Raw genomic sequence first — 20,928 nt, 5'->3', positions numbered from 1 at the left:
CTGCTCTTTAGAAGGCCAGATCCTGAAGCTGAAACTCAAGTACTTTGGCCACCTAATGAGAAGGAAGGAGTCCCTGGAGAAGAGCCTGATGCTGGGAAATAGGGCAATAGGAGAATGGGATGACGGAGAAGGAGGTGGCTGGATGGAGTCACTGAAGCAGGACGCGTGAGCTTCAATGGACTCCAGAAGATGGTAGAGGACAGGAAGGCCTGGAGGAACGTTGTTCATGGGGTTGCGATGGGTCAGACACGACTTCGCAACTAACAACAACAAAGTACTGCTACAGTTGTGTTGAGAGCGCCAAAGCACTTCCGGGTTGAAAAGATTAAACAATGCCACTACCGTTACCTGACAGGCATTCAGCTGGAAGCTCCTTTGATGTCCTCATTAAGTTCCCCACTGAAGGGGTACCTATTTATCTACTTGCGGTTGCCCTCTTTCAAACTGTTGAGTCGGCAGGAGCTGCAGCATGGGACGGGAGCTCACCCCGTCCCTGGGTCTCAAATGCGAGCCTGTGGATCATCAACCCAGTGTCGTAACCTCACGAACCACCACACTCCTGTTCTATCCTTATGCATTTCTCCTTTCAATTTCACAGAAGTTGAAGCAAATAAAAACAGGGCTCTCCAAATTTGGCAACTTTTAAGACTTGTGGACCAACTGCCAGAATTCCTCAGCCAGCCAGGCTGTATTATTCCACTGCCCCCCCTTTTTTTGGCCTGGAATTGTTTTTGCACATTACAGTTAAGGTTCTTCCTTTTGTTTTGTTCTTAATAATGCATCAGCTATTTGAATGTTGATTAGATTTTGAAATGGAAACCCAGAAATACAATCATCGTGAGCTTATGCAAGTTGCCCTCCTCTCTCAAAAGACTAGCAATGCATCTAACATCAGAATGGGTGGGTGGGTGGGGGATAGGAAGAGTAGAAACAGGATCCATTTACTTTGGGTATATTACCTGTCAAAAGGAGAAATGAAATATAATTTACAGTGTGGCATTTCCAGCAACAAATACATTCAAGCGTAAGCAATTAATGCTGGCTACTTTTTGGTAGGCTTGAGAAGATTACTCAGAGGGTGTGAGTATGTGTCCTGAGTTACAATAACACATGATTCTCCCCCCCGCCGCCATGTTAGACTTGCATGCTGTCTCTCCCCCCCCCACAAGCAGCCCGCATGGACCGTTATAATGATTTTGCCGCTGACTTGCTACACTCAACAGGGCGATTCAAGTCCACATGAACCAAACATCAAATTTTCAAAAGTTACTTTTAAAACTTGGAAAAGGTGCCAGAACACTGTTCTGGTCTGTTCTATGACAAAAAAAAAAAGCACTGATTGTGCTACATGGACAATATTTTCAGGAGATTACAATGGGATTCAACTACACAATTGTCTGTTTACACTACACTTCACCTCTCGCAAAATGAGCCCTCCAAGGAATTGCACTTATTTCTGCGTTGTACAAAATTCGGAGACTCGAAAACCTTGATTACAAAAGGCACACACATAAATGGACCCCTTGCCTTTGTCCGTGTTGATAAATAACACAGCGAAAAGAACCAAGAGCGCAACAAGAGACTGGAGTAAGAACAAAACTTAGGAAGGCAACAATATTCCATGCTGAGTCTAAGAACTGGATGGAAATACATTGATTTTTTTTCTTGCACAAAACACAGCACTGTAGTTCTAACAGCTGTCCAATGGAGAAGAATAAATTGGTTTAGTCTGGCTGGATAGTGATGGCCTGTTGCTGGGATGATGGTCGCAACCAAAAGGCTTAATAGAATAATAGAATAGAATAACAGAATAACAGAACAACAGAGTTGGAAGGGACCTTGGAGGTCTTCTAGTCCAGCCCCTGCTCAAGCAGGAGACCCTATACCATTCCAGACAAATGGCTGTCCAGTCTCTTCTTAAAAACCTCCATTGATGGAGCACCCACAACTTCTGGAGGCAGGTTGGTCCACTGATTAATTGTTCTAACTGTTAGGAAATTTCTCTTTATTTCTAAGTTGCTTCTCTCCTTGATTAGTTTCCATCCGTTGCTTCTTGTCCTGCCTTCAGGCCCTTTGGAGAATAGCTTGACTCCCTCTTCTTTGGGGCAGCCCCTGAGATATTGGAACACTGCTATCATGTCTCTCCTGGTCCTTCTTTTCATTAGACTAGACATATCCAATTCCTGCAACCGTTCTTCGTATATTTTGTCTCCAGCCCACTCATCATCTTTGCTGCTCTTCTCTGCTCTCTTTCCAGAGTCTCAACCTCTTTTTTTGATATCAAAGTGACCAAAACTGAATGCAATATTCCACAGGTGGCAGTATGGATTGGCCCTAGCTTCCACCAAAGCTGCCCACTTTTTCTGACAATCTGGAGGGAGATGCTTTTCTTTAAAGCGACTCAAGGAACTATAGGTAGTTCTCAACAGACAACTATAAGGAAGCTGGCCTATTATAGTCACGTGTTAAGCGAACCTTACAGTGCAGTTTTGCCGGAAACTGGATGTAACTTCCAGGGTTTGGTCCAAATTGTAGTCATGTGACCATGGAAATGCAGCCATGTTGCCAAGTGGCCAAACCCTGGTCATGTGAACCCATAACGGGGACAACTAACGGAACCGGGTTGAAACTCTGTTTTCACATGGAAGTTGCATCTTCGAATGATCGCTAAGTGGCTGTTCATAAGTGAAGGACTACCTGTATTTAGCGTGAAGTCATTATTTGTCTCTTTAAGCCAGGGATGAACCTTAAACCCTGGCTAAGCCGCAGGCAAAGCTGCAGATGGGGTCAGAGGGAGTCTTCTTATCATTATCTCCTACTATGACTTTCTAAGCTGAAAACACCGAGACAGTGGACCTGTGAACAATATTACTATTTTTTTAAAAAAAATAATAATAATCTCTTGTTTTTATAGGTTAATTGACCCACATCCACATGCAACTGTTCTTTTATTTACTGAAAATTGACAGCAGGTAGGGTGGAAGGCTGAACTTGGACTTAAAGGACTTAAAATAAGAAACTAGGGCTTGCAAAATTTTGAATGAAGCTTTCCTCTTTGAAATGGCTTCCTTAAGGAAGACTTTCCACCCTGTGTGAAGAAAACAGATCTAGCCAAAGCTCTCTTGTTCCAGTCTTCAACCGGAACCTGTCTTGATGGATCTACCCATCAAGAATAACGGAGCTTCAAGCCGTGATGAGAAGATTTAACTCTCAAAGCTCTCTTGTTCTACTCTTCAACCCGGACCCATCTTGATGGACCTACCCATCAATAATAACAGAGCTTCAAGTCCTGATGAGAAGCTTTAGCTGTAATTTCAATTTCTTACAATGGTTCAGAACTGTGGAATTTCACGAGCCCATCTGGCTTGGAAATTCTCAGGATGTAGTCCCAACAGATGGGGACAACCTCTGATTGAAGGAGGCTTGCTCCTACCTGTGTATTAGGATGCTACAGCTTGCTACTCCATAAGGCAGGCAATGCCAGAAAGACCACATGGTGATCTTCTCGCTCGTGTCAAAAGCTGCTGATATTCATATGCAAATGTATTCAGATTCCATTAATACACTTGCACAGACTTGGGATTTCTTTAACCAGATGGCAATCCTTTTAAGGAAGTCTTTCAAGGAAGTTCTCACATTGATTTACAAGGCCTGTAGAACAGTGGTTCTCAACCTGTGGGTCGGGACCCCATTTGGGGTCGAACGACCATTTCACGGGGGTCACCAAACAATGCAGTCTGCCATTTTTTTCCCCTTTTCCTTAACTGTGCTACTCCCTTTTATTCTATTGGCTTTTGAAAGCCAATAGAATAGACTCTCTTGAATAGAGTCTAATTCTATTGGCTTTCAAAAGCCAATAGGAATTGTCCAGGCTGTCTCTGCCCTGCTGAGCCCGCCAAAAGTCCCATTCTGCAAACGGTGCTGCACCAGTTGAGTAGTCCTCGACTTACGACCGGTTGAGTAGTCCTCGACTTACGACCGGTTGGGGGTCGCGGCATTAAAAAGGTTGAGAACCACTGCTGTAGAACCATCAGGACCAAGGGCTGCTTTTTAAGGTCTGTGCAGCCATCTGTCTCCTCTAAAGTGTCAGTCCTTTGAGCAAGTCCACACAGGAAACCAAAGCTATCAACACCAACACTCCATTTATTGCAAGGTTACAGTTACAGGATTTTGCAAGCACTTCCTCGCTTTTACTTTCTAGGGAATTAGGGAGGGCTCCTTCTGAGATTCTCTTGCCCATCCTCATTCTTTCTGAAATAGCTCATCTGGTTGTTTTCTTAGCTGCAGCTCTTCCTCCTTCTCCCAAGGTTATTCTCACAGTCCGTTATGTAAAGATGGACAATTTTGGCCCTCTAGATCTTTTAGATCTACCACTCAAACAATTACAAGGTTTCGGTCATGGTGCTTGACGGGGATCAAAGCTACAGTCCATAACACCCAGAGGACACCAAATTGCCTCTCTTGGTCTGAAGCCCATAGCCACAGTTTTAGCACGAGGTGTTTGCAAATATGACTTCGGTATCATTTTGATTGTGATTTGGAAAAAGAGGTATGAGAAATGAGGGGTCCTTGGTGCTCTACGGCCTTGGTTGTTTTCTTGCAGACATTTCATTACCCAATCAGGTAACACCATAAGGGTCTAAACATCAAGGACCCCTCATATATGCTAAAATTATAGACTGCTTAGAGAGGGCTGTAAAATACTGAAGTGGTATAGAAGTCTAAGTGCTATTGCTATTTCTATTTCAATCCTGAACTACAAATAGAATAGAATAGAATAGAATAGGAATAGAGTTGGAATAGAGTTGGAATAGAATAGAATAGAATAGAATAGAATAGAATAGGTAGGATAATTTTCAACCGTGTCTCCCTTCTACCTTGGCAGCCAACTGGACAAATTCTGAAATTCAAAATTGCCCCCCCCTTCCTGTATGCTTTTAATTTTTAAAATAATTATGAAATGTCATCAGGGTGATTCTTGACCAGTATGATAACAGGAACCAAAATTTACACACAACTCCAAAGCTACGCCAGAATCTGTCTACCTGTTTGCCAATGGTTTCTTGCAACTCTAAAGTTCAATCTCATCAAACATTCATCCCAACATTTCTCATCACTTAATGAATGGGAGAAGAAAGAAGAACTCAAACCCCAGAATCTGATATCTTCATTTTTTCCCCCAAAACTCAGTACGAGAAGAGTTAACTTTGCTTCAGATTAGAAAATCATTTTTAAAATACACACACACACACACACACACACACACACACACACAACCCTACACGTATTTAGCCTTGCCGTAATTACATTGCCCTGGTCTGCGTTCCCAACGGAGCATATGGACTTTTTACAGCTGGGAAAGCTTTGTGCTACTATGAACTCCACGCACATTCCTTTTAATTACATATGTGCCTGCTGAGGACATACGATGAAGTCTGGCAAACTAATTTGCTACCAGCATGAGACCAGGAATAAATACTAAATATTACACCCCAGTTGCTTTTCTCGGCACTATCCATTATTCCCTAGAGACGGGACTAAATGGAAATTGCCCCAGTAATGTGAACAAGGTAGAAAGTGATTAAAAAAAAGTACACACGAAGGTATCAAATAAAATGAGAAGAGCAACAAAGATGATTAGGGGACTGGAGGCTAAAACATATAAGGAATGGTTGCTGGAATTGGGGATGTCTAGTTTAATGAAGAGAAGGATGAGGGGGGACAGGATAGCAGCCTTCCAATATCTCAGGGGCTGCCCCAAAGAAGAGGGAGTCAAGCTATTCTCCAAAGGCGTCTGAAGGCAGGACAAGAAGCAATGATTGGAAACTAACCAAGGAGAGAAGCAACCTGGAACTAAGGAGAAACTTCCTGACAGTTAGAAGAATTAACCAGTGGAACAACCTGCCTCCAGAAGCAGTGAATGCTCCAACACTGAAAGTTTTTAAGAAGAGACTGGACAGCCATTTGTCCGAAATGGTGTAGGGTTTCCTGCCTGAGCAGGGGGTTGGACTCGATGACCTCCAAGGTCCTTTCCAACTTACTATTATTATTATATAAAATTTTGACTTTGGGTTTTGCTGATTAGATAGGTTTGTTTTTATAAAAAAAAATAGGCTAGTACCGGCATCCCCAACTTGCAACCGTTCCTTTCAAAGTTACAAATGGCATTGAGAAAAGTGACCGTTTTTCCCACTTACGACCACTGTAACATCCCCAGGGTCAAGCGATCAAAATGCAGATGCTTGGCATCTGACTCGTATTTATGACAGTGGCCGTGACCTGGATCCCCTTGGGCAACCTTCTGACAAGCCAAGTCAATGGGGGAAGCTAGATTCACTTAACAATCGTGTTACTAACTGAAGAACTGCAGTGATTCATTTAACAACTGTGTCAAGAAAGGTTGTAAAATGGGGCAAAACTCACTTAAGAAATGTCTTGCTTAGCAACAGAAATTTTGGGGTCAATTGTGGTCATAAGTTGAGAAATATCTATAAAAATAAAAATGAAGGTCTCTAACTCTGGTTTCAGTTCTTCCTCCTTCTCCCGTTTGTAAGTGATGAGAAATTTGGGGATGAATGTTTGGTGAGATTGAACTTTATGTTTGCAGAAAACCATTGGCAAATAGGAAGACGGATTCTGACATACAGTAGCTTTGCCTTACTAGAAAGCCACTGATCATTCAAGACCTCGGTATCTTTTTTCTACCATGGTGACCAAAATTGGATTTGAGCTGCACCTTTCTTCCTCCTTCAACAAGCATTACAATGTCAGGATGTAGCAACTCCTCTCAGCAACTCTATTGGCAATGATTGTTGTTCAAGGCACAAACCTAAGTCAGCAATAGCACTCAGACTTATATACTACTTTACAGCCCTCTCTAAGTCGGTTTACAGAGTCAGCCTCTTGCCCCCAACTATCTGGGTCCCCATTTTACCCACCTTGGAAGGATGGAAGGCTGAATCAGTGGCAATAGCATTAGCACTTAGACTTATATACCGCTTCACAGTGCTTTACAGCCCTCTCTAAGGAGTTACAGAGTCAGCCTGTTCTCCCCCCCCCCAACAATCTGGGTCCTCATTTTACCGACCTCGGAAGAATAGAAGGCTGAGTCAACCTTGAGCCGGTCATGATCGAACTGCTGGCAGTTGGCAGAGCCAGCCTGCAGTACCTCATTCTAACCACTGCGCCACTACGGCTCTTCACAACAGACACGCCGTTGGGAGACCCTTCTCCAACTTACCTTCCAGTGGGCAGAAACGAGTCACCTGCTCGGGCATCAGCTTCCCTTGCTTGTGCTGACAATACGTCTCGGCAATTTCTTGACGACACTGCTTGGATTTGGCCCTGGAAAGGGCCGAGAGAGCCTCCTTGCCTGAGATGTCACATTTTGGCAGCTGATCGTATCCAAGCTCAGGAGAGCCATTCCCACTCCGTTTCACATGAGGCTGTCTGGAGGACTTTGGGGTGTCTTTCAAAGGGTTGCCATTGTTGTTGGGTTTGGGGGCAGAATTGTCCAAGGGTGGCCGCTCGTTGGAGTTTTTCCCGAGGAGAGAGTTCTCCTTGGCTTTCTCCGCCTGTTCTAGCTTTCTCCGTAGGCGCTCCTTCTGTGCACTGATGGGCTTTTTCACCAGTTCTGGATGATGCTTCTGCTTCTGAGACCGGGGAGCAAAATTGCTATTGTCAATGTTTTCAAAGTCCTTGGGGACAGAGTTCTCGTTGTTGCTGTCTGTGCGTGTCTTCTCCTTCGGCCGGTGGGAAAAGTAGCCATCCTATAAACAGGGGGAAAAGAAAGATTAGGACCTGTTGCTACAACAGTGTATTTCAAACTGCATAGGCACACAAGAATACACCGGTTTATTTTTATTGAGTTTTCCAGGTGCTTCCAAGCCTAATCTGGAGAAGGGCACTTTGGATTCATCAGTGCTAGAAGGGAGAGGGGTTTGGAGAATGGAGGAAAAGGAGGCGAGAAGGAGGAAAAAAGAGGAATATATGTGATCTATAATCTGGTGATCCCCAATTTTGAGCCTCACTGCTTAACAGAACTGCGCTACATTAGTTCCAAATTGGCTTATCTCCCAGATCACAGAGAAAGCAGAATAAGGACATTCTCTAGCACTAACACTCGTTTAAAGTTTGCATTCACTGAGTAGCATCTGCTTATCGCCCTGCTAGCATTTGCTTTCTCTAAATTATCATGGCATCTTCAAAAGCAGATGCTGCCGATACAGCTAACTAGAACCACTCCATTAAAAAACAAACAAACAAAAAACCTTATGAAACCCTCAAACAAAACAGAAAGAAGAACCAAAAAAATGGAAGACTGGGTGAACTTTAATAAAATCCAAACTCAACACAAGTTATTGTTGCTCGCTCCTCCAATGCATCTGCTTGATTTGTGCGAGTCAGTTTCACCTGACATTTGCAGGAGACAAAACCTGTCTGCAGTCGGGGTGAACCGGTGATCAGGGGTATTCTAAGGCTCCCAGGATTGAGGTTACAGTCCTTACTTTTAACCAAGATTGCTAGCTGACCTGTGATACATCTCCATCCTTCACCGGAACCCTTCCTGAAAGACCATTCCCCGCCAGAAACGTAACCCATGGACCAACTTGCTTCAAAAACAAACATGAGGTAGAACTGTGATCAAAAGCGATCCAGAGGTTTACTGTCCATCAACAATTCGCTTTGGGCTTCACAGAGTAAAACTTTGCAATCCAGCATCTACAGCAGGGGTCTTCAAACTTGACTTGTGGACTTCAACTCCCAGAATTCCTCGGTCAGGCATGCTGGCTGGGGAATTCTGGGAGTTGAAGTCTACAAGTCATAAAAGGGCCAAGTTTGAATAGCCCTGACCTACAGGCATGAAAAGGTCCATACATGTCTACCCAAATCAGCTGAGATTTAGGGTGGCTGTGTTGAAATCCACACAGAGAACCAGTTGCTCACCTATTTGAATCCCACCACTGAATGAACATCACTTGAGCTTCATTTGTGGTGCTAAGCCCAAACCTCCTGCCCCCTTGCCTTGAGTCGCCTGAATCATTCATCTTCCTATTCTTCAGGCTTGCTTGCCGGTTAGTCACAGAAACAATATTTCAGCTGCAAAATATATGAGCAAAATCCTGGAAAGTCTACAAAAAGATTTGAAAGCCAAGCATAACAGTTCTGGAGAAGCAAGTCCCCAAAGGTTCATAAATATGATCCATTTATGCTCTTAATCTACAATGAGTCATTTGTAGGAACCGCTTCCTTTAGGAGGGTTTCTCCAGCAAATCACAGGCGGTCCTTGACTTACAACTACAACGGAGTCCAAAATTTCTGTTGCTAAGGGAGACAGTGGCTAAGTGAGCTTTGCTCCTTTTTAACCACCTTTCTTACCACAGTTGCTATGTGAATCACTGTAGTGGTTAAATTAGTAATATGGTGGTTAAGTGACTCTGGCTTCTCCATTGACTTTGCTTGCCAAAAGGTTGCAAAGGATCATCACATGACCCCGGGATGCTGCAACCGTCATAAATATGAGTCAGTTGCTAATCATCTGAATTTGGATCACGTGACTATGGGGACGCTGCAAGGCAGGTGTGAAACTGTCGTAAGTCAGTTTTTTTCCAGTGCCTTAACTTTGAAATAATAATAATGAGAAGGAGAAGGAGAAGGAGAAGAAGAAGAAGAAGAAGAAGAGAAGAAGAAGAAGAAGAAGAAGAAGAAGAAGAAGAAGAAGAAGAAGAAGAAGAAGAAGAAGAAGAAGAAGAAGACGAAGAAGAAGAAGAAGAAGAAGAATAAGAAGAAGAAGAAGAAGAAGAAGAAGAAGAAGAAGAAGAAGAAGAAGAAGAAGAAGAAGAAGAAGTTGGAAGGGACCTTGGAGGTCATCAAATCCAATCCCCTGAAACCCTATACCATTTCGGACAAATGGCTGTCCAGTCTCTTATTAAAAACTTCCAGTGTTGGAGCATTCACCGCTTCTGGAGGCAGGTTGTTCCCCTGGTTAATTGTTCTAACTGTCAGGAAGTTTCTCCTTAGTTCTACGTTGCTTCTCTCCTTGATAAGTTTCCATCTGTTGCTTCTTGTCCTGCCTCCAGGCGCTTTGGGGAATAGCTTGGCTCCCTCTTCTTTGGGGCAGCCCCTGAGATATTGGAAGGCTGCTATCATGTCCCCCCTCGTCCTTCTCTTCATTAAACTAGACATCCCCAATTACAGCAACCATTCTTTATGTTAGTTTTAGCCTCCAGACCTCTAATCATCTCTGTTGCTCTTCTCTGCACTCTTTCCAGAGTCTCGACATCTTTTTTACATCGCGGTGACCAAAACTGGATGCAGGATTTCAAGTGTGGCCTTACCAAGGCATTATAAAGTTGTATTAATACTTCATGTGATCTTGATTCTTGTAAATCCAAGGACTGTCTTGTATCTTTTTTTGATCTGCATTAGGGATGTCTTTCCCCACTTTCTTTTTCCTTCCTTTTGCTCCGTGGTCTTCAGCTTCAGACACTCTTGAGCAAAGCTGAAACACGGTCTACTGTGGCTTGCAAAGGACCCTAAAGAAAGCAAAGGTGACCGTCCTCTTTGCCATTCCGTTTTAAGGCTGTGCAAATATTCAGATCAGGAGATTGGATTAAACAAAGCACTTTGAAGTCAACTGAGCCACATCCCAAAGTCTTTTCCAAGGGCTGCATTAAAGTGGATGCCTCTCAAAGGGGTTTGCAACACAAGCCAGGTTGCAAAAACCACGGTTTGTTCTACCTGCTAAGAGGGAATCAAGCCATCGTTCCCAGTTTGTGGGCAACATTTAGCAAACCGCAGAAGTGGGTTGTGCAATTAGTTTAATCATCCTTGCCAGCCAGGGGAGAAGAGGTAATTTTGTAAGAAGCCCAGAGTTGCCCTGTGGTTAAGATGGGCAGCCAATAAATTTGATAAATAAAAAACAAATAAAGGTACGTAGTTGTTTTGAGGCTTTTTCTTCTTTTTTCTCTTGTTTTTGCCTTTGCTTTTCCATTTTCTCATCCTCTGCATGACGGGGCAACTGCCTTGCATTTCCAGAAAGCTGGGGCCTGACACATTAAAATGTTTATTTGCAACAGATTTTGAGATAAACAAAACAGGATGGCTTGCAGCAAACCCTGATTTTTGTTGTTGTTGCTGTTGTTTTTTGGGAGCTCGGGAGGCTGATGGCTTCCAAGTCCTCAAACAGCCGTTCTGCATCAGAGAAAAGCTTGAGGTTTGTCTTCTCGAATTCAAGCATGGAAAACAGAATAGCCGAATGGACTCTGATCATCCTGAACTTCTTTGAAAACCTCTCCATTTTGGCAGAAGGGAAACGAGAGCCAAGCCAAAAAGAGCAGATGGGAGAAGAGAGCAGATGCTTATGACATTGGCTTCGTCCATATGCTTCCCCTCGCTTAATTCTTTACCATTTATTTATGCCTCTCCGTTATTTACTTTCTTTTTGAAGAGGGAAAGTCAAACAGCATTTTCATAAATACCCGAACATTCAGAGTCTGGAGGCACACTCTGAAACCCTCGTTCCCGAAACGAGAATGTGATGGCACCTACGGGCAGTCCTCGACTTATGATCGCAATTCAGCCCAAAATGTATGTTGCTAAGCGAGACATTGGTTAAATTAGTAACACGGTAGTTAAGTGAATCTGTCTTCTCCATTGGCTTTGCTTTGTCAAAAGGTCGCCAAAGGGACGTGACCTCGGGACACTGCAGCCGTCGTAAATATGAATCAGTTGCCAAGCGTCTGAAATTTGATCACGTGACCATTGGGGAGGCTGCAACAATTCTAAGCCAATTTGGGTCACCATATCGCCAAAGCACAAAAAAGAGGTTGAGAGTTTGGAAAAAACCCAGAGAAGAGCAACTAAGATGATCCAAGGTCTGGAGACCAAAACATACGAAGAACAGCTGCAGGACTTGGGTTTGGCTAGTCTAAAGAAAAGAAGAAATAGGGGAGACATGATAGCAATATTCCAGTATTTGAGGGGCTGCCACAAAGACGAGGGGATCGTGTTGTTCACCAAAGCACCAAATGGAAGAACGAGAAACAATGGTTGGAAACGGAACAAAAAGAGAAGCAACCTGGAATTAAGGAGAAACTTCCTGGCAGAGAGAACCAGTGGAACAGCTTGCCTCCAGAAATCATGAGTGCTCCATCACTGGAGATTTTTTAAGAAGAAGTTAGACAATCACCTGTCTGAGATGGTATAGATCCTCCTGCTTGAGCAGGGGGCTGGACTAGAAGACCTCCAAGGTCCCTTCCAGCTCTATTCTGTTCTATTCTATATTCCATTCAGTGTGAAAAACAGTTATAAGTCACTTTTTTCAGTGCTGTTGTAACTTCAAATGGCCACTAAACCAAGGCGAGGACTACCTGTAGTCTGAACTCTCAGAGAAAGAGGATGAAGACAGCTTAATAGCTCCCAACTATTCCCTAATAGTTCCCAACTAAACTAACCTTTACTTTGGCAAGATTCTGTCGAAGGGTGAAGAGCAATAAAGAAAACTTGGAAGAATCACACCATGTCTGTCTTGGTCTTTGGAGCCTGACAAAAGCTGACTTTTAGCTTAATCTACAATTTAAATGTAAGAATAAAAATCTATTAAGTGAAACTAGAAGCAAAACCTTTTAATTTTTTTCCAGCAAGAACTTGTTGGAACATATTCAAATTTGGCAGTTATTCACATAATGTTCAATGTCCCTGCACCCTTTTTATGCAAGTTCTCCAGGTGTAAATTCAATAACAGCATCTTTTGAAGGTAATAAACTGAACTAATTCAGTACTATATCTAAGCAGCACCTTTCTGAAACAGCTTCTCTTTTTTTCCTTCCCAAACCACCTTTTTACAAATTAAAATGTGTTGTGCGTTCCGAGTATTCACGGGCAAGTGGAATGCAGTAAACACGCTGCCTCAGTTCCTCCCTCTTTGCCTTTTCTTCAAAAGGGACATAAAAAAAATTAAATGCTAAAATTGCACCTGCTTGGAAACATGCAATCAGAGGAATTATAAATCCCTGTAGACTTGGTGGAATTCCTTTTTACTTCAAACGCAGCACCTTAATTGCTCGGTTTGCAACTGTATTTCTACCTTTGTAACCTGCAAAGATTTGCGCTGTTTTTCAAATTTCATTAAAAAGCATCTCACTAATTTGAGGAGGAAAAAGAAGCTCTCCTTGTAAATGAAGAAATTCGTTGATGTATCCAGATCTGCTTATTGACTTGGCAATTTCTGTTGCCAATTTTCTGATTTTTTTCTTGGAAATGTCTTTGCATTTCCCCATCTCTGTTTTAGAGTAGAGTAGAGTAGAGTAGAGTAGAGTAGAGTAGAGTAGAGTAGAGTAGAGTAGAGTAGAGTAGAAGCTGGAAGGGACCTTGGAGGTCTTCTAGTCCAGCCCCCTGCTCAAGTAGGAGAATAACCTATACCGTCTCAAACAAGTGACTGTCCAGTCTCTTCTTAAAAACCTCCAGTGATGGAGCACCCACGATTTCTGGAGGCAAGCTGTTCCACTGGTTAATCACTGTCAAGAAGTTTCTCCTTAATTCTAGGCTGCTTCTCTCTTTGATCAGTTTGTCCTGCCTTCTGGTGCTTTGGAGAATAAGTTGACCCCTCCTCTTCTTTGTGGCATCCCCTTAATATCTAACTCTGCTATCATGTTACCCGCTAGTCCTTCTTTTCATTTTCAACTGTTGACCCCAAATTAATGGATCTACTTTCATATCCCATCCATCTGTTTCTTTAATTTTAATAAATATATCCCCAAAGACTATACCCATTTATTCAAAAAACAAGCCTCATAAAATGTGGATCTGAGTTTATTCCAAAGAAGCAGGTATAAAGGTGTAGGGTTTCAGATTAATTGTACAGCCTGTCTATTCACTATCCCAGTTCTAATAAACTCACTGCAACCTTATTTATCACCAGTGTTCATTAGCTCAGTTTCAATACAAATCCATATAGCTTTCTTTAATTAATTTCATTCCAAATTCGATTTTAATTCCGTTTGCTAATAGCTTCTGTAAGATTACCCAACACGTTTCAGCATCCTGCGGTACCAGCCAATGTGAATTCCAATAAATTGGGTAAATCTAGTTCATTAAATCCAGGCAGTTCGTTATATCTAATTCAACATGATCGATCGAGTTCCATTTGGTACGTTTCATTCCAAGTTTTAAATTAGTTCAGTTTGTTAGTGTCTCCTAATAAATCTTATCTTCCATGTTTACCTCTTCAAAGTTCCGCCTCTGAACTTTTTCCAACTTTGCCATTTGAAATATTTCAGCTAATGCGAGTCTAAGAGTTCCTTTAGCTTTAGATTTTTTTTTCCTGGTTGATATTAACCTAACACACTGATCCTTGAAAATACCGTACCATGCCATTGGGTCAATTGGGTTTTTTTTTTTCTTTTAACATTATAGGCTGGATCTAGCTCATGGTTGAATTTGGTGAATGAATTCAGTGATTCCTTTGCTGATTTCTGTCCACATATCAAATTAGACCTGTTCTGTTCAATAGAATTGTCCTGTAAATGAGTAGTCCAGTGGAGAGATGAACAGAAGATAGCAATTGGATAGATGATAGAAGATGGATATAAATAGATAGACAGATAGACAGAGAGACAAATCGATCCTGTAGGACTGAAAAATATATAAAGAACATCTTTATATTATCTATGTATCTTTTATCATCTACCAATCTACCCACATTTCTCTCTCTCTCTCTCATCATCATCATAATCTATTTCTATAGATTATAATCATAATCTATCTCTAGCTATCTTGCTATTTTCTATCATCTATATCTCTCTATTTATCTACCATCTATCTATTATATCTACCTATCTGTCTATCATCATCATCATAATCTATTTCTATAGATTATAATCATAATCTATTTTAGCTATCTTTCTATCTTCTATCTTCTATATCTATTTATCTATCTATCTATCTATCTATCTATCTATCTATCTATCTATCTATCTATCTTTCTATCTATTGCAAGGGTAAGAATGATGACCCTTTTATAACTTGTGGACTTCCAACTCCCAGAATTCCTGAACCATCCATGATCTAAACTTTGATCTAAAGAGGCCTCTTTGCATAGTCTACACATATCCATCCATCCATCCATCCATCCATCCATCCATCCATCCATCCATCCATCCATCTCCAGAAAATCATCCCTCCAATAAAGGGTTGAAATTAGGCGTCTTTGGTGCTTGTGAGTTTGGTGGTTTTCTTCCAAATGTTTCACATTGGCACTGATGATGTTACCTAGTTTGGTAATGAAACATCTGCAAGAAAACCACCCAGAGACCACCAAGGACCTCCCATCCCCTCCCTCCCTCTCCAGAGAATCAGCTCCAGTGGACTTCCAGGGCACCCTGGCTTCTCTTTGGATCATGCCAGGGGCTAGCGCTAATCCCGTGGACCATCACCAAATGAGAAAGCTGGGTGACCCCTTCTGAAAAGCCTTTTGCTGAAACACAACCTGTTTTCTGACGATTTTTCTTCTCCTCTTAAATTACATTTTCTCAAGGCGGTGTGGGGTGGGAAAGGGTGGTTCAGCCCAGACGGTGTTAAATATCTCTTAAGATGCTCTGAAATGCCTTCTCTAAATATCCATATTTTTTTTCTCTAACTCTACCACAGAGCCTGTAGTCTTTTTTTTTTTTTGCACTGCTCTCTCCTCTCCCAATCAGACCTGTCAGGTCAATAATTTATCTTTTATCTTAAACTGAGAGCAGGGTTCTTCCTGTGCTGGACTGCCAAAATTACCTCTATTATAACATTATTTGTACGGGTGTCTTCTCTCTGTCCCCCCCCCCCCGCCCGTCTCTTTTCGTTAAGAAGCTTTCCAGCACGTGTCATGTTGGCTCTGGTCTTAGAAGCAGCTGGGCTAAAAATAAGAGTGCGACCAGCCTCAAGGAGAGCTTAGCGTGGAAGCTAAATTTGCTGCCGATTGAGCGCTCTGATTGGAGACACCAGCTTGGAGATTTATTAAACTGAAGCTTGGCAAGGGGAAGGTGTTTGTTTTGCTGTCTTCCAAACCTCGCAGCAGCACCCGCCCAACCTATTTGGATTTACCATTGCTCTAGGCAGGCATGGAAAGAGAAACTGGATCAGTTTAAGTGGACAATCCCTTAAATAGGAGCCAGCCGTGTACGGCAGCTGCCAAAAGAGCCAACACAGTGCTAGGCTGCATGAACAGAGGGATAGAATCAAGATCACATGAAGTGTTAATACCATTTTACAAGGCCTTGGTATGGCCACACTTGGAATCCTGCATCCAGTTTTGGTCACCACGGTGTAAAAAAGAGGTTGAGACTCTAGAAAGAGTGCAGAGAAGAGCAACAAAGAGGATTGGAGGATTGGAAGCTAAAACATATAAGGAACAGTTGCTGGAATTGGGAATGTCTAGTCTAATGAAGAGAAGGACTAGGGGTGACATGATAGCAGTGTTCCAATCTCTCAGGGGCTGCCCCAAAGAAGAGGGAGTCAAGCTATTCTTCAAAGTGCCTGAAGGCAGGACAAGAAGCAATGGATGGAAACTAACCAAAGAGAGAATGCAGGACAATGTACTGTCAAGTTGAAGTCTACAAGTCTTAAAGTTGCCAAAGTTGGGGACCCCTGCACTATAGAATAACGTGGCTAGAAGGAAACGTGGAGGTTTCTAGTCTAACCCCCTGCTCAAGGCAGGAAACCTTATACATCTCAGTCAAACGGACATTCAGTCTATTTGTGAGATGTTGCAGCCATGTTCAGGGAGAGGGAGAAAGATCAGTTAGGACCAGAGACTACTGTAGAAAACATCAATATTATTTATTTGTTTGAGCACAGCATGTTACCTGACCAAAAGGCCTGTGGTGCTATTTTGAAAGCCCATGTTTAGGTATTAAAAGGCTATGTGAACCCATCTACAGCTTAGCCTGTTGGTGTAAACTACCACCAACAATTCTCCAGATTTTAATACTCTGTGTGGACCCATCTACACTTTAGCGCAATGTGTGAACTATTACCAACAAATGTCCAGGTTTTCACAGGCTGTGTGGGGCCCATCTATACCTTAGCATGATGTGTGAACCATTAGCAACAGTTCTCCAGGTTTTAACAACTATATGGACTCAACTATAGCTTACGGTAGTGTATGAACCATTACCAACAATTCTCCAGTTTTCCACAGGCTGTGTGGACCCATCTACAGCTTAGCCTGATGTGTGAACTACCACCACCACCAGGCTGTGTGAACCCATCTATAATTTAGGGTGATGTGGGAACTAGCACCAACCATTCTCCAGGTTTTCACAGGCTGTGTGGATACCCATCTACAGCTTAGCATGAAGGCAGAACACCACCAATAATTCTTCAGTCTTTCCAGCTTCTGCTCCAAGTGGCAAGGAATTCAGTCAACAAACTTCCGTAGGCAACACAGATGTTCTTCTGTTGAGCTACATCACTCGTTTCTTGACCCTCTGGTAATTGGATTTGATATTCCCAAGATGCAAATTTCACACTAAGCTAAACAGGACAGTAATCAATTGCCCACAGCCTGTTTTTAATAATTATACTGGGTAATTATAGACTACTGTTGATTACAGCTATGTATGAAGTAATCAAATTATTCAATGTTTTAATGTCAAAAGCTTCTATTTGGGCATTTTTCTGCTCCATCGCTTCTGCTTTAAGAGAAGAATTATGGACTGGGGGGAAAAAATAACAAAGAACTTCAGGATAAATGCACTGGGAACAAAACCTCTAAAGATACTAAACTGAGACCAATTATACTCGGATGTTCTGCTCTGTCCTTTTTCATGACAAAGAAAGGCAAAATATAGCACCCGCCGGGACAGTAAAACCAGACTAAATTAAAATATATTAATGGACTGAATTCCATTGTCACAAAATTGCTGCTTTTAGTTTAGGTACTCTGCCTCCAAGAGAGATACGATTGGTTTTAGAGGAACACAAAAAAAGCAGGCTAGAAAGGATTTTAATCTCACCATGAATGGTGGACCAAAATCTACAGGTAGCCCTGGACTTACAACTGTTTATTTAGTGACCATTGAAAATTACAATGGCACTCAAAGTAGTGACTTATGACCATTTTTTACACGTATGACCATTGCAGCATCCCCATGGTCACATTATCAAAATTCAGATGCTTGGCCACTGTCCACAGGTCTTAAAGTTGCCAAGCTTGGATGTAAAGCTATTGTATTTTAGCAAGTAACATTTCATGCTCTCTGGGGAACTCTGGGAGTTGGTCTTAAGGTTGGACACCACTGGTTTAGGCCAACACAACAAGTCAAAGGAGCTCTTGTTTGATAACCACCAGGCAACTGAGAGAACAATCAACCAAAGGAACAGATCGCCTTCATACGTTGTGGGAGCTTCATCATTGGAAGCTTTTAAGAAGAGACTGGACTTGTCAACCATTTGTCTGAAATGGTGTAGAGTCTCCTGCTTGGGGGAGGGGTTGGACTAGATGACCTACAAGGTCCCTTCCAACTACTCTACTCTACTCTACTCTACTCCCCATTCCCTATTCTATTCTATTCTATTCTATTCTATTCTATTCTATTCTATTCTATTCTATTCTATTCTAATTTTACATTCTATTCTACATTCTATTCTATTCTATTATTTCTTATTCTATTCTATTCTATTCTATTCTATATTTATTCCATTCCATTCCGTTCCATTCCATTTTGTTCTATTCTATTCTATTCTATATTTATTCTATTCTATATTTATTCCATTCCATTCTATTCTATTCTATTTCATTCCATTCCATTCTATATTTCTCTATTCTATTCTATTCTATTCTATTCTATTCTATTCTATTCTATTCTATTCTATTCTATTCTATTCTATTCTATATTTATTCCATTCCATTCCATTTTGTTCTATTCTATTCTATTCTATTCTATTCTATTCTATTCTATTCTATTCTATTCTATTCTATTCCATTCCATTCCATTCTATTCTATATTTATTCCATTCCATTCCATTTTGTTCTATTCTATTCTATATTTATTCTATTCTATATTTATTCCATTCTATTCTATTCTATTTCATTCCATTCCATTCTATATTTCTCTATTCTATTCTATTTCATTCCATTCTATATTTCTCTATTCTATTCTATTCTATTCTATTCTATTCTATTCTATTCTATTCTATTCTATTCTATTCTATTCCATTCCCCATTCCATATTCTATTCTATATTCTATTCCATATTCTATTCTATTTCTTGTGTGTCAGACTACATCTCCACATCACCCCCTCGCAAAAGGAATCCTCTAGATGCCAGTCCAGGATACAAGCTGGAGAAAAAACAGATTTATGAAATATTACAGTGCAGCTTTCAGGGCCCTGCGTGTGGTTTCCGTCGAAGGAAGATAGAGAGCAGCTTTGTGATCAACAGGATGTAGTGACTTCTCTTCTTCTCCTACCCCCTTCCTGGCTTCAATTCCTCTCTCAAAAAAATGAGCTGACTGCCAAACCTCAGTGCACAAACCCAGCATTGTTGGCGAAGGAAAAGAAAAAGAAAGAAACGCTGCCTTTTTCATTCTCTCTTTTCGAAGAAATAAACCTTTCTCCCCGCTGAAGTTATCTCACGAGGCCTCGGGCAAAAACGACAGACAAATGATTCTATTTGACGGGCCCTGAAGATCATTTGCCAACGCCAAATATCGGAATGCCTTGGGGAGGGTTTTGTTTTTTGTTTTTTTTGCAAAAAGGGTTTGTTTGGGCATGACTGTGCAAATCTCTGCTGGGCAAGGAACAGCAATGCACACACACTTACACACACAGAGATACACATCCCCACTAAGAAGCGATCCACGCTCTAACTAAGCGGACCAGGCCAGGAGAGAATGTATTTTAAATGGGAATGAAATGAGCTTAGCACAGTTTATTGTGCCCCCCCCCGTTTTTAACTATTTCCCCTTCTAGGCTATTAAAGGTCAACATTTGCACCTCAAAAAAAGAAGGTTCCAAGTTTTGATTCGGTGACCTCAACCTTTGTAAGTGTGAGCGAGTTGCCCATGTGCCCAAATTGCATTCGCATGACCACAGTGTGTGTGTGTGTGTGTGTGTGTGTGTGTGTGTGTGAGAGAGAGAGAGAGAGAGAGAGAGAGAGAGAGAGAGAGAGAGAGAGAGAGAGAGAGAGAGAGGGAGAGAAATATGCAAAAGTCATAACTTTGATGATGGGTCACAAGTCATGTTTTCTGAAGCCGTCATAACTTTGAGCCCCCGTTAAGCGAACAGTTGGCCACCTGCATTAAAGAGATTTTGCTACTGCAGCCCAGTGTCTATTGGTTGCGGCTCTAGGAAGGTCCAGTTGTGAATCCATCTGTCCTATAGGGTGAGTGCCCCTTCTCAGCCTTCCTCCTCAATCTAAACAAAGGACAAGGGGGGATGTGATAGCAGTCTTCCAATATCTCAGGGGCTGCCCCAAAGAAGAGCGGGTCAAGCTGTTCTCCAAAGCGCCTAAAGGCAAAACAAGAAGCAACGGGTGGAAACTAACCAAGGAGAGAAGCAACCTGGAACTAAGGAGAAACTTCCTAACAGTTAGAACAATTAACCAGTGGAACAACCTGCCTCCAGAAGCGGTGAATGCTCCAACACTGGAAGATTTTGAAGAAGAGACTGGACATCCATTTGTCTGAAATGGTATAGGGTTTCCTGCCTGAGCAGGGGGTTGGACTAGATGACCTCCAAGGTCCCTTCCAACTTTCTATTCTATTCTATTCTATTCTATTCTATTTCTATTCTGTTATTCTATTCTATTCTGTTATTATTCTATTCTATTTTATTCTAATTCTGTTCTATTATCTAATTCTATTCTATATTCCAGTATTTATTCTATTCTATTCTATTCTATTCTATTCTATTCTATTCTATTCTATTCTATTCTATTCTACTCT

The 20,928-nt window shown here is 41.8% G+C and overlaps 1 protein-coding gene across 1 annotated transcript in view; it reads right to left on the bottom strand.

Moving 5' to 3' along the window:
* XYLT1 (xylosyltransferase 1) overlaps nucleotides 1-20,928 on the bottom strand; it is a 113,196-nt gene that overhangs the window by 45,641 nt on the left and 46,627 nt on the right. Inside the window, exon 3 of the mRNA XM_039360494.1 lies at nucleotides 7,241-7,769. Within this exon, the coding sequence (XP_039216428.1) occupies nucleotides 7,241-7,769 (529 nt within the window). The remainder of the gene's footprint in view (nucleotides 1-7,240; nucleotides 7,770-20,928) is intronic.

The sequence above is a fragment of the Crotalus tigris genome, unplaced genomic scaffold (assembly GCF_016545835.1).
Source record: "Crotalus tigris isolate CLP2741 ecotype Arizona unplaced genomic scaffold, ASM1654583v1 scf7180000019173.45859301935:6455823, whole genome shotgun sequence".
Classification (NCBI taxonomy): Eukaryota; Metazoa; Chordata; class Lepidosauria; order Squamata; family Viperidae; genus Crotalus; species Crotalus tigris.
This window is presented reverse-complemented; position numbering and strand designations above follow the sequence as displayed.